Raw genomic sequence first — 15,428 nt, forward strand, 5'->3', positions numbered from 1 at the left:
GCATACATATATTTATAAAACAACATACGCATATTCAAAATTAGTATCATCAGTGAGGAACAGATGAATATTATATGTCTCCAGAGACAATATCCAGAGAATATAAAAATACACATATGCAGTCACATACATTGAATAAGTGGTACACATTAATATCTTTAACTTGTGGGGCCAGAGCCATACTACTTGCAGGCAGCTGACCCAGGTTCCATCTTGGGCATCCCATATGGTCCCTGGAGTACCACCAGGAGTAATTTCTGAGTGCAGAGTCAGGAGTAACTTCTGAGCATTGCAAGATGTGACCTAAAAATCCCAAAAAGAAATCTTTAACATGAATACATTTAAAAATGCACACAGACTCTTTTCTTCTTTACTTACTTCATAGTTTTATTTCTTTTTCCTTAATGAGAATCTGGGTCTCCTAAAAAACACATCTAAGCATTTACTCAACTATATAGTATCTATCAAATAGTTTCATATTATTACCAGCCTCCCACCCCCAACAAACCCCACAAATTCCTGCAAAACTATGTGTTTTGCATATGTGTTTATCATATTACTTCTTCCACCACTCCCTCCTACCTTGACTAAGTATTCATGTTTATTTTGAACTACCATTTTTATATTAGGGCTAAAATTGTAGCCAACCAAATCAATATTACTTGGTTTATCTTCCTGCATTTGTTTTTGTAAATACATAAAATATGTATATTTACACATGTGCATCATCATCTATCTAAATAATATTATGTGTTTTTTGCTCTTATTACACATAGGTGGCATTTTATGTTCTTTGCACTTCTATTTGCTGTCTATTTTTGCACTATTGTCTATAATATTTATATATTTTATACTTAACTTATAAATAATTCCATTGTAGTTCATAAGAATCTTTTATCTTGTTTTTATAATGTGCACTACTCCCACTTTGTGCATTTACCATAGTTTAATCAACTAGTCTTTAGTGCTAGGACATGTAGAACATTTTCAATATTTTCCAGTTACAAAATAATGTAATTGGAAATACAGAGAAAAAAACACAAGTATATGTAGTTTGATATTTTTAGAATTAGAGTTTCACGCTAAATACCTAAAGAGGAATTATTAGAGCAAAATACTAATTAATGTGTAATTTGTTCAATATAACAAATTCTTCTCCTTGGTGATTGTACCATTTTGTACTTGTTTCAGCAATAGCAGAGTACCTGTTTTCCCATAGTCTTAAGAGAGAGCACATTGTCAAACTTGAAATTTTTGACAAGTAGGTGGGAAAGGAGAAAAATAATGTCAAGTTTTAATTAACATTTCTTTTAAAATGGATGAATTTATTATTTTTTGTTTGTTTGTTTTGGCAACAATCTGGCAGTGCTCCTAGATTACTACTGGCTCTGCACCCAGGAACTGCACTTCACAGTGCCTGCGAATGGTATGAGATGCAGGAATTGAACTCAGGTCATCTGTGTGCAAGGCAAACACCCTACCCACTGTACTATCATGTCAAGCCCAAATTATATTCTTGTTTTGAAATTATTTTTGTGTGTGTTGTGAGTTTTTACATTGAGTTAGCCCATCTTTGTGGAACTTTTAAGTTTTTTAACCTCAATATTTTAAAATTTTTTATCTTTGTTTGTGAGAGTTTCAATCATCCCTTATTCACATTATTTTTTATGACTAATTCCTCTTAGCTTATCATTACCTTTAGCTTTTCTTTTTTAATGTAAATTATTTGAAATTTTTGTCCTGATTCTTTATTTAAACGCATGATTTGCAGAGCTGTTCACAATATAGTTGTTTAGTTCAGTGTTCCAGCATCAGTTTTACCATGAATGTGCCTTTCCCTTCACTGCTATCCCTAATCCTCCTTACCCCCCACTGACCCCCCAGCCTGCTCCCTTAGCTGGCACTAAATAATTTATATTGCTTGCTGCAAAATATATCTTATACTGGTGTTGCTGAAGTCATGGCCTGAGGTTTTACAGCTGTTAGTTCCAAGTTGATCCTTCTGTGTTATTATTTTCACTTATTGAGCTTAGTGAGTTTCTACTCAATTTTCCCATATAATTTTCTGTGCTTCTACTGGGGTCTCAGCTCTGATTTGTAGATATTGTGTGGCTGCATACACGGCCACACTCGTCAGGCACTTCGGAGCTGGAACGGTCAGATCAGCTGCTGTCTTCTTTCTGCATCTCTCCGAGATCAGCCTAGAAGCTGGGCCATTTCTCTGGCAAATGCAGGATCCAGATGCAGGTGGGTGGAGTGCTGGCTTTTGGCAGGGCAGAGAATTGGTCTGTCCCGATTCCAGAAGGTACCAGAGATTTGGGTCCAGTCACATTTTGGCCTACCTGGCATAACTCAACTGTTGTCCTCAATGAGGTCACTCTATTTTAATTCTTAAGTACTCAAATTTACCTATCTTTTCTTTCATTGCATATATATATATATTTATATATGTTTGTATCATATGGTTGCACCATATTTATGGTACATATTATAGCATATGTACATACTATGTTACATAACAATAGTTATAGTATTTTCATAGTATAATACAACGTTGAATGTTCATGGTTCACAGTCCTCCCGTTCATGGATTTGCTCTAGCAGGCCCAGTAACCTCTCCATCGTGAGACTTGTTACTGTGTTTGGCATATTGAATATGTCACAGGTAGCTTGCCAGGCTTTGCCATGAAGGCGAGATACTCTCCGTAACTTGCTGGGCTCTCCGAGAGGGGCGAAGGAATCGAACCCGGCTCAGTTGGCAGAGATGTGAAATTCAGAGATATGCAATACTTGTTTTAGATATACAAACTACATGTAATTATAACCACATATGTTTAAGAAATTACCCATTTTCTCACGAGATTTTATTTTTTAAATTATAAACATTATCGAATTTTTCCAGACTTTGTAGGGAATTATGTAGATTATTTTTTATAACAGTTCTTACAAATGAAATCTATAAACCCTGTATTTTTGTGCGTACAAAGAGGGACTCAGAAGCAGTTTGTCATTCTTTTCATTAACTAGCTGCATAATTCAATTTCTCTTAATAAATATATACATATATGTCTTATTCAGATTTATTAGACATTAAAACATGTTGCTCTGAATTGGGACAACAGAACTATGTGTAAGAATATTACAATGCAACCTAATTATCCAGTGGCATGGAATTAGGCAGATCTCAAATTACTGGTGCAAAAATGATTCTACACAGATAAAATTCTCAAATCTCATTTCCTCCTCCTCATTCAACATCAATAGATCATTGTCTCTCAAAGCAATCACTGAATAGAGGTCAGCTCTTGCTGAAATCCATCATCAAATTTCTCTTCGCAATTCATGTACCTATTATTTTACTCACTCATCTTTGCCTTCCTGACACTTTTGGATATTTTTCTTGTGATATCTAGGTGGAATAATATTGAATGACATAATCTGATTTTTTGGTGGTATGATTTCTTTACCCAGTAAATGGGGAAATATTTGACAACATAGAGAAAATGTGCTCACAGTCCTGGAATTTGCCAAGGCTATCCGGGTGCATGCCTAATAATGTTCTTTTCATTTTATGATCTTGAATTTATCAGTGCTTCCTTGATACTCCTCAGTGTCCTTCCTACAATTGTAATACCAAGGAAACTTTGAGCAAACGTAAGAAATCTGAGTCAGAAAAAAGGCAAAAATGTAAGAAATCTACAAACGCATGATTTCAATTGCGGAGGAGAAAAATTAAGAGCCATTTGTTTTTGTTCTAGTGTTAATTCACACTCAGCTATTGTCCAGATCCATTACAGAAGCACGAGACAGGAGTTAAAAATAATTTATAAGTATTCCTTGACTCTTCCCCTTTCTACAGACATATTTTCCTGCTCTCTGCTCAGGCCGTCTGGACTTGAGCTTTGTAGCTTAGTATTCAAATAATCCAGAGTCAAGGGGAGATTCCCATGCAGGAGCTGGGAAATAAATTGGCATGTCCTCATTACCTCCCCATGTATTTCAGGCTGAAAAATCAGTATTTTTTTTCTCTTGTGGTGGTAGTTTTCACTTAGCATTTCAGCTGTTTCTGCAAGTTTTATCTGGTAGAGACACCATGATGGCTGGTCTCACAAACTCAGTTAGGTTATAAATGCCATTCTTCAGAAAACACATTTTATATATTTCAGAAAACTTTACCTGCAGATTCGAGTCAACACCACTAAGAAGTTCTTCCCTTGCTTAAAGTAAGAGGCCTTGTATTGCCTCTTGTCTGACTCACGCTCTCAAATCCTTTCCAGCTTCTGCTCTTAATTAATTTTTTGCTCCTCATTTCACTTCCTAGTCATTTTTTTCACACTGTCGTAGCTAATCCACTGTCAAAGGTTGTTTATTTCTATTTTGTTTACACACACACACACATACACACACACACACACACACACACACACACACACACACACACACACACCCTGAGCATTAAAAAGCATTACTTACTAAGTCAGCTCTGGGTCCTTCCATTTGCAAGGATCAGGAGCTCAATTCCTGGCACTGTAGGTACCCCCACAGTATCTCTGAGTATAGCAGTGGAGGCCTCAGTGTGTGGGACCCCCATGAACCCTCTGACCCTGGGTCAGAGGGTACCACATCAATGGAACCTAGCAGTAAACTGTTTGGTCCCTATTGGCTGAATGTCAGGAGTGACCCCTGGACTCCCTGAGCACCCTTGAGTGTTCTTTCCCCACCAAAAAAGAATAAGCATTTACTTAAGTTAAAACACACCATCTATAATATAAAAAAGGACACATTAAAGCAACTAAATATCACAATCTTATGGAGATTATCACATTATGAACTGGAAAATAGCAGGTATGTCATTTTGATAATTTCATTTACAATTATGTGAATTTGGGCAAGTCAATTTCAGGAGCCTCTAATTTCTTTATTTGCAACATGAACTCTAATTACCATTCTGGGCAAATGTTTTATGATTCTGAAGACCTATAATGTAAATTCAATTTGGTTAAGGAAACAGATGCTTTTTAGTTAAATAAAACCTAGACTGAATCAAAAGAAAGATTTTTTAAAAATGAAAAAAATATTTTGGGGGCTGGAGCAATAGTACAGCAAGTAAGGTGTTTGCCTTACATGCGATTGACCTGGGTTCTATCCCCAGTGTCCCATATGGTCCCCCAAGTTCCACCAGGAGCAATTTCTGAGTAACCAGAAGTAACACCTGAACCAGGAGTAACACCTGAACATTGCCAGGTGTGACCCAAAAAGAAAAAAATAACCCAAAAAACCATTTTGTCTCTTATCATAGGTGCTTGGACATTAGTTGAAATGTGCTTACGTTTTGACTTACATGCTTAGGCTAAATACTGCTGCAATCATGCTACAGAGAAGTCAAACAATTTCAGTCACATGCAACTACTGGATAATTGAAGGTTAGTTGCGCTAGATTGGATTTAGCTTGGGTGATTCTGCTCCACGCTATGAGTTCCCATTTCCTTAAAGGTGTTGTTTGCATGGTCATGGCAGGGAAGAGTCCAATTATATAAGTACTTTTTAAATGTTGGGTGAGTCATGCCATGATATTATATGGTCCAAAGCAAACCACAGTCAAGTCTAAAGTCCAGAGGTGCTCACGATGTAAGAAAGTAAATATTTCTAAGAGACAATGACATCTGACACACTGTGCTTTCTAAATGAGTGGTGAAAATGCTTATGTGTGGTTTCTTTTCCATACATATGTAGGTTAAGTATTGAGAACTTAAAAGAAATTGAAGGTAATTAAGACAAGAAAATATTAGTACATTTTCCTATTTATTGGGATGTATTAGTAATCTATTATTGTGCAACAAATTATACCCCAAACTTGTCTATTAAGCAAATACTTATTATCTCACATTGTGTCTTTGTGTCAGGAGTCCTTAGGTGACTCTGGCTCTCATGAGATCCCAATAAAAGAAGTCAGCTGAGGCTGCAGTTATCTGAAGACTTTATTAGAAATTGAAGGCGATGCTTCTGAGATGACTCATTCCCATGCCTGGTGAGTTGAATGTTGGCTGATAGTAGGAGGTCTCCATTTTTTCACAGAAATAACCTCAAAAACAGACCTACTCATAAGCCTGGTTACTGGCTTCACCCCAGTGTGAGTGAGCAAGAGAAGAATAGCTCTGCATTTTATGGTCTAGCCTTTGAGGTCTTACTAGTCATGTTGCAATACCATATTAGTTTTTCCAGACCTGGGAACTGGTACTCACTGTCAAGATTGTATAAGAATATTACCCTGAGTACGACTTCCTCCTTCAATTTTAGTTTCCACTCACCTTATGCTAATTCTGTCTGGTTATTTACGTTAAAAACCGAATCAGTGTTTGAGGAAACAATATAAAGAAGTGAAAACCCAGAGAGCAAAATCAAGGTTCCATCTTGAAGACTGGTCATCACAAGATCTTTTAAATAATAATCCGTAAAAAATTATTCATTTATTGTATATTGTAGGTTTGTTGTATGGAAATTAATTTGTTATTGAATCATGGCGAATTACAAAGTTAGAAAGATATTCACAGTTAAGTTTCATGCATACAATGTCCAACAACCATTCCTTTACCTGTGTCCACTTTCCTTCTCCACTGTCTAATCTTGCCTCCAAACTGCCTCTGTGGCAGGAACTTTTCCCCTCCCCCATTGCCCTAGTTGTCACTTTCCTAACTTATCCCCCCAATATGACCCCGGTGGCAAGCTTCATTTTAAAGACAAATTCTCTTGCTCTTTGTTTCTATTGCCTTTGGGCAATTGATATTCCCCTACAGAGTTTCTTTATATCCCACATATGACAGAGATCATTCTAAATCCCTTTCTCTCCCTCTGATTTCACTCAGCATGTGGTCTCCAGATACACCCACGTTGCATAAAATTGCATGACTTCATTTTCCTTTACAACCAAATTAATATTCCACTGTGTTTATATACTATACTCTCCTTATCCATTATCTATTCTTGGACACTTGTGTTGTTTCCATACTTTGCCTATTATAAATAGTGATGTAATAAACATCGGAGTTTGGACGTCTTTTCTTCATTGTGCTTGAGTTCTTGGGATATATTCCTAGGAGGGAAATTGCTAGGTTACATGGAAGCCTAATTCTTAGTTCTCTGAGTTTATACTGTCTTCCAAAAAGGCTTGTCGACATTCCCACCAGCAGTGAATAAGGGCCCCTCTTTCCCCACATCCTTGCCCACACTAGTTGTTCTTTTTAATGAATGCCTCGGGCTGGAGCAATAGCACAGCGGTAGGGCGTTTGCCTTGCACGCAGCCAACATGGCCAACCCAAGTTCGATTCCTCCGCCCCTTTCAGAGAGTCCGGCAAGCTTCTGAGAGTATCTCGCCCGCTCGGCAGAGCCTGGCAAGCTACCCATGATGTATTTGATATGCCAAACACAGTAACAATTGTCACAATGGAGACGTTACTGGGTCCGCTTGAGCAAATCCATGAACAATGGGAGGACAGTGACAGTGACAGTGAATGAATGCCTCACATCGGTCTCTCTGGTGTGGGGTGATATATCATTGTTGTTTTTATCTGAATTTTCTGATGATTAATGATATAGAGCATTTTTTCGTATGCCTTTTTGTTCATTTGCGTTTTTAGGAGAAAGTTTCTGTTCATCTCTTCAGCCAATTTTTTAAAGTTATTGGGTGTTTTTTTTTTTCTTATAGAGTTCTACCAGTGCTTTTTTTTCTTTCTTCTTTATAGCAGGACTTTTAAATTTTATTATATTTTTAGATTTTTGCTTGCTTTTTAATTTAATTTTATTTTTAGAAATTTGATCACTAAAATGTAAAACTCAATATTCCAACACCAATCCCACTACCATTATACCTTCCCATCACCATTATTTTGAATCTTCCAACCACCACCCAAGCCTGCCTTAATAGCAGGCCTAAATAATTTATTTTGTATTGCTTGTGATAGCACAGTGGTAGGGCGTTTGCCTTGTATGCGGCCGACTTGGCCTACACGGGTTTGATTCTTCCGCCCCTTTCTGAGAGCCCGGCAAGCTACTGAGAGTATCTCGCCCGCACAGCAAAGCCTGGCAAGCTACCCGTGATGCATATTCAATATGCCAAAAACAGTAACAAGTCTCACAATGGAGACATTACTGGGCCTACTCGAGCAAATCGATGAACAATGGGTGGACAGTGCTATAGTGCTACAATGCTTGTTATGAATAATCCTCTAGAACTGATCCAAAAAAAGTTTCCTTAGAAGAAAGTATTTAAAAATTGTTGTATCTCACCTTGGCGCCATTAAGCCCTATTGTAAGAGATTACTAACATTTTTATTACAGGTTGAGTCTCATGTTCTAATCTATCTATCTATCTATCTATCTATCTATTTTTTTTTTATTGAGATTGTCCCATCCAATGTGGTGTGCTACTTCTGGTACATCAGTGGTGTAAAGTCATGAGACTGTGCTCCAGAAATTCTAAAATTTTAAATAGGTTGAGACAGTTGGAGTTAAATTTTTAACAGAATGGTGATTTGGGGGTCCAGAGGCATCTCTGAAGTTTGTAGATATCTTCTGGGCCTTATTCTTGAGTCTCTAGATAATGGCCACTAGTGAGCTTAACTGATGCCAGAGGCAGTTCATGGGTGTGTGTGTAATCACACAAAAAGGACAGGCAAAACTCAATGCCTCTTTTGCAGACCACAACACCCAAAAGGAGAAAGAGAACACAGGGGATTGCCCTGCCACAGAGACAGGGGGGATGGGGGGATGGGGGTGGGAGGGATATTATCCATGGTGGTGGAAAATGGGCACTGGTGGAGGGATGGGTATCTGATCGTTGTATAATTGAAACCAAAGCACAAAAAATTGTAAATCTACAACTTTAAAAAAAATAAAATAAAATAAAGGGAAAAAAAAAGAAAAAAAAAGAAAAAAAAAGAAAGATTTGTTGCAATAAATAAAGAAATATATCAATCTCTTTAAAAAAAAAAAAAAAAAGGACAGGCAAAGGGGCGGCAGCGGCCTATCTCTCCCACTGCCCGCGTTAAGTAGTTTCAGGCTGTTTGCCCACTCCAGGGAGGTCGATGGTCAGGCGAAGGAAGGAAACGAGGGCCAGGCTGGTTGGTCTTAGTAGCAGTTTATTACATGGAAGAAATATACGTCATGGAGGCCCCAGGATCTCTCTAGCACGTGCTCCGCTGTTCTCTCAGCTTCTGTTGCCATTCTCTGAGACCTGTCTCTTCAATTCTCTCAGCTCATCACCCCAGGTTCTCTAAAGTACGTGTTCCAGATTCCCTCAGCCTGTGTTCCCCATTCTCTCAGGCACGTGTTCCCCCAGAGAGCCCTGAAATCTCCCTTATATAGATCATGGTACCTCTAAAGGGTGCAATACAGTGATGTCATCAAAAGGAGTTACAGAAAGAACATTGAGGTAGCAAAATACACATTGTTTCTTTACATCTGCAGGCCAATAATTTTAGCCTCTGGAAAGAAGATACAAAGCCAAGACTGATGAAACCTTTCACAAGCACTTTCACAAGCTACAAGCACTTGGATTTGCATCCCAAAGACTAGAGCTTGGACTCTACATCCCAAAGACAAGTATCTGAGCTTTGCATCCCAAAGACTAGCCTGCCTAGAGCCTGGAATCTACATCCCAAAGATCAGGCCTGGCTAGCACCTGAGATTACTGAGAGAAAAGGGAAACTGCCTCTTGCAATATACTGAAATTATTTACTGAAGGCAGTTTGAAGGGGAGAAATGTTCAGTCTCATCCAAGCTAGTCAGGACACGCGGGAACGCTGCTTCCAGGACAGATTCTCATTTAGCAGATCAACCCACCCTAGAACAGAATTCCCTGGGTGTGTTTCTCCTCTCCTTGTCCGACCAACATATAAGCACAGTAAGAAACACTTTAAGCTTATAGAATTGCTCTCCTAGGGCCCTCTCAATCTCAGACTGCAGTGTTCAGGCCAGATATCTTTCCTATTCCTAGCAGGGTCCTAGACTGGTTGTTACTTTTGGATCATGACAGCATTTGTCTATGATCAAGCTCTTAACCTACAGTTAAGAATCGTGGCACCTTGGCCTGGCCCATCTCGATGCCAGAGTAGCACATAACTTACCGGCTTGACCTGGTTCCATCCAGTCCCATGTTGGGACCCTGCCTTTGGGGGCTCTAGGAAGTGAGGGCAACTGAGACTTAAGTTGAGAAAGCAAATGCCCAGGAGTGTATAATATTCAAATCCAATTAACTCCTAAGTTATAAAGCATAATATTAATTGTCTTCCTGTATCTATACAAAAAGAACATCGCATTAAAGTAAACTATTCAAAAGACAAAAGGAGAGGAGAAAGGCAATATTAACTTACAGTACAAGTTCAGTGTCCTAGAAGGATGAGACCTTACAAATAAACAGATTCTAATTAGGGGAAAAGCTGATAAACTGGTTGAAGAAGAGAGCATAGAAGTGGTTACAAACAAACAAAGGGATGGGAGTGACTCAGGAGCACTGTGATGGGTGTAAGTGTAACCTGATAAACCTAGGCTCCTTGTACTCCAACAGATGTGACTGCCAGGCTCCTAGAGAACAGGGAGATGAGAGGAGGTTGCCAATTCCTGACTCTGTAAGAGACTGGGGATTTTGGTTACAAAACTCACATACTGGATTTTTTTCAACAGATTCACTCATTGGCCTTCACAAGATTTAAAGAATTATGATCAGTGAGAAGGAACTTCTATGGTTCACTGCACACTTTTAATTTATGTTCATTTGGGATTCCTAAGCAAGATACAGGAAGCCTAGGGGAAATTTCTGGCTATATTGACTTGAGGATTCAATGCTTGGGCAGATACAGTATTGAACAGGTTCACCCTAGTGCTTGGAAGAAGCTGTGGCACTAGGGATCAAACACAGGTCTTATACCTGACAATTACACTCCCCAGACCTGTGACTGTCTTCTCTGTTTGTTCAGCAGTTATTTTCTGAGGGGTGGAATGGGGTGGATGGCAGGGAATTGAATAACACACAGAAATGCTCAGGAGTGATTCCTGTCTTTGTGCTCAGGAGTGACCTCTGACTGTGCATAGGGGATCATATATGTGCCCGGCTCAAATCGGGTTTGGTGGAATGCAAGATAAGCACCTTAACATCTGTGTTACATCTCTGACCCCTGTTCAACAATTACTAACACTTGAAACATACGAGTGTACTGCTGTCTATGTTCTACACCACAGAAGTTCTGGCTTAATTAGTGGAATGAGAACATAATTATAATGTGTAGTTTGATTTACATTTTTGTTATTTTGGAGTGTTCAGGAGCTAATTATGGCTTGGTACTTGGGGGTCACTCCAAATGATTCATGGGGGACCATATGGTGCCTTGGATCAAACAAATCCCACCTGAATAGCATGATCTCTAGTCCTTTGAGCTTTTTCTCTGACCCTGTACTTTTGCTTTGTTTTGAACTGCCCAAGTTATTATTAGGTACAGTCAAAAATAGATACTCTGAAAATGAACTAAACGTTCCTTTTGAGATAATAGTACATACAAAATCTGCCTGTTGTATACATTAATAATATCTATTTTTCCCTTTCTAAGCCAATGATATATGGGAAGCTTAAGGGGACAAGGGCAACTCTAATTTATATATGCATTAACTATTTCTGAGTACAGAGCAGGTTTAACTGAGGAGCTCTAACTTCTCTAATATTTATAAGTTTGTTCAAATACCTTTTAAAATATTGGCAGAAACAGAGTTAATTCATTAATGATAGTCTAACCTTAGTCTTTTTATTGTTCCAAGACAGATTTGAAGAGGCATGTTAGATGAATAAGGAAGTCCCCAGATGAAAAAGAGAATAATGAGAATTAAACGAGTTGGGTTAGAGTTAAGTTGTATATACTTACATGACTATCTATCTATCTATCTATCTCACACACACAGACAAACACATACATGATATGGGCAAAGTTTAAATTGCAGTTTTGATTTCCACGTACTCTTTTATTTAGTATTCTTTCATTAACTTTTTTACTTTTTTTGCTTAAGAAATGCTTTATCTGATGTTTTGTTGATCTAAAAATGGCCAGCCTGCAGTGCGAAGTCAACTAGAGGCAGGACCTCTGAGTGACACATTCTAGAAATGGGTAGAGATACATGTCAAATCATAAAGCTGATCAGAACAGAAGAGAGAGAGACAGACCCAGTTGTCACAGTGAGCAGGAGTTGGATGGAACCACAGAAACAATTAGTCATTCAAACATAATGTACTAACCACAAAGGTTGCTAGTAACTCAGCTCCCTCTAAGTGCCATGATGTTCCTCTCCCATCTTGATGTGTTTGTTGCTGCACAACAGATCTGTAAATTCCATTCTCTGCCTGTTTTCCTCTTGTTCCACACCTCTGTTGTGTTGCTAGAAATGTATGTATTTAAAGTGTTCTGTACCCCTGTTTTCTAACCATGGTTTCAGGTGATTACCTGAAAATTGATTAAATCTTCTTAGCAAACTCTGTTACCCCCCACTCTCCGCACCCATCCTCCCACACACACAGAGCAGAAGACGAGACCAATCTTAGTTCATTTATTTTATTTTAAAGTCTAGTGAGGAGTTATTTCTACTAGACTACTTGGTACTTTGATGCTGACCAGTTATTCCTTTGAGAATCCCCAAATCCCATGGTACTAAACATGACGGAAGGGTGAAAGAAAATTGGAACTGAGGATCTTATGCGTGATAATCTGTTTATCTCTGGTGAAATTAAATAACAAAATTTTGACAAGACTAGTTGTACTTTCCCATTATTTGGATCTCCTGCAAGACAATTTGCATTTTATTCTTCCTGTAATTTTCCTAAGGAAAGAAACAAACTTCCAAGATTATTATAACTTTGGCAACCAGCTTAGAATGTTGGCAGTTGGTCAGAGAGAAGAGGCTATGCCATCGATATCTGCTTTAGCCCATTGTTGTTACCCCAGTTAACTGAAATGAAAAATAAAGCACTACAAGTATTTTCTTTTCATGGCAGCAACCTACTTTGCACTTCTTACATAAGCAAGAAAATCCCTACAGCTTGCATTGGGTGTGAGCGTGACATACCCTGCAGTCTTGTTTAAATTTCAAGCGGATGAGAGTTGCATTGCTAGGAAAGCAGATTATTTACTTCTGTCGTTCATTTCAGCTGCAGTTGTAGTTTGATTACGAGTAAAGCACAAGATCTACAGGGATAGAAGCAGTTTTGATGTACAGAAAAGTCTCAGAGGGGTTCCATCTCATGACAAGGCAGGTCACCTCCAATAGACTCTTGAATGCAGGTGTACTTGATGGGAGGTGGAGGCGGCTTGAATGGTGGTGGTCTTTCCAGGCTAGGAACAAAACATAGCTCTTTCAATGCTAAAAAACTGAGGCAGTTTTTGAAGAATTTTCTGTTTTTGGTCACACCTGGCTGATCTCAGGGATTCCTCCTGGCTCTAGACTCAGGGGTCACTCCTGGCAAGGTTTGGGAGACCTTATTGGTGCCTACGAATTGAACCTGAGTGGGTTACATGCAAGGCATGCTCATTACCTACTGAACTATATCTCTGGCCCTGAACAAATTTTTTAAAGCAGAAATATTTAGTTTGTTTTAAAATGTAGGGGCTGGAGCGATAGCACAGCGGTAGGGCGTTCGCCTTACAAGCGGCCAACATGGCCGACCCAAGTTCGATTCCTCCGCCCCTCTCGGAGAGCCCGGCAAGCTATCGAGAGTATTCGATATGCCAAACACAGTAACAACAAAGTCTCCAATGGAGATGTTACTGGGCCCGCTCAAGCAAATCGATGATCAACGGGAGGGCCTTTACCTTTACCTTTTTTAAAATGTAGGATACAAAAGAGGAGACATGCCACAGTGATTTTCTCAAAATTTCTTCAAGCATAACCTTCTTCTTATTAGCTCTATTAGCCATTTGACCCAACAATAATAAAATTAATTAATTTTAGCATGGTATTCCAGACCATAGTTTGCAAATTAATCATAACATTATTTAATTTGTAGCTTAATGAAATATTATTGTCACAGTTCTCCAGATAAAACTGAGTCTCTGAGGCTTTAATTTTGCTTACTCAGGAGAACTAGACTCAAGTCTTTTAACCAGAACCTATATTCTCCATAGCAACTGTCTCTTAATGAAAGAAGTGTATCACTTATGAGAGTGAAAATTTTCCTCCAGAGAGAAAATCATCAAATTCTGGGACTGAAGATTGATGCTGTTAAAATAGTCCATTTGCCAGCTTACCTCTTGCCTTCACACACTCATTGTATACTGAGGACAAGTTGGTAGAGGCAGGAACTGAAGCTCTTCTGAGTGCCAGAGTTGGCTGGTTATAGACAGATAATACCACAATCTCTATATTTGAATCAGATGGCTTTCTAAACTTATCACTGCATAAACTTTTTGTAGCACACTTATCTCTCTATCTGAGAGGCTTTGAGTTTATAGATGAGTGTGGGATTTAGCTATACAAATTCTTCAGCTCTCTTGATATCAGGAAATAGAAATGTAATATACTTACAATCTGCAAGTATATTTATGTCCATGGACCAGAGACCTCCAATCCTGTCTATCAATCATAAGCACCTTAAGATTTACATATAACAAAATGAATACTGTTTATAGTCTTTCTATAGAACAGATATTTGAAGAGAAAACAATAACGATTAATTCAGATTTTCAGATCCCATTATTATTTTGATATAAAAATCCCTAAAGACTGTTACCTGATTTTCTTAAACTTCAATGGTTTTTAATGTATGTTAGGGAGATAGCTTCACTGGCTGGGGTTCATGCTTTACATGCATAGCAACCAGGTTTGACCCAGAGCACTATGAAAGTAAGCTAAAAGCACTGAACTGGGAATGGCCCCAATCACTGTCTGATGTGGTCCCCTGGCATGAAAATTCTAAGCAATTTCCAATTTCGACTTTTTCCCTCAGAAATGTTTATTAAGGCCATATGGTGACCAAAGTGCAGTCCTTAAATAAGAATCTGAGAATTTCTGACTACCACTTTAATATACTTTATTCATCAAGGAACTCTCTCTGGACATGGTGAGAGATTCTTCAATGATGCTTTAAGTAGTGCTAAACGTTACCAGAGAGAGTAGATGGAAGACCTGGGGGAGACCTGGGAAGCTCAGCTCTATGTATTCTGGCTGTCTCTTCTATTAATGTATTATGTATGTCATTTCAGACTACGGAATTGAGGGAGAAAAATTTTAGAAAATATGTCAGTAAGAATGAAAAAAAAAGGGGGATTTGGTTAAGAACCCGCTTACCTAATTTTCCCTGTAGGGAGAAAGGAAAGGGCAGTAAAAACCCATATTGTTGAAAAAGAGCTGGAAATTTCTTAAAAATACCTTTCTCACTCAATTTCACACTTGAACTTCTA

The 15,428-nt window shown here is 38.4% G+C and overlaps 1 protein-coding gene across 1 annotated transcript in view; it reads right to left on the minus strand.

The window, feature by feature from the left end:
- Nucleotides 1–13,255: 13,255 nt before the first annotated feature.
- The window catches only part of CD96 (CD96 molecule), a 93,589-nt gene continuing 91,416 nt past the window's right edge, over nt 13,256–15,428 (minus strand). Inside the window, exon 14 of the mRNA XM_056109347.1 lies at nt 13,256–13,364. Coding sequence (XP_055965322.1) covers nt 13,256–13,364 — 109 coding nt within the window. The remainder of the gene's footprint in view (nt 13,365–15,428) is intronic.

This window comes from Sorex fumeus, unplaced genomic scaffold (assembly GCF_029834395.1).
Source record: "Sorex fumeus unplaced genomic scaffold, SorFum_2.1 ptg000265l, whole genome shotgun sequence".
NCBI lineage: Eukaryota > Metazoa > Chordata > Mammalia > Eulipotyphla > Soricidae > Sorex > Sorex fumeus.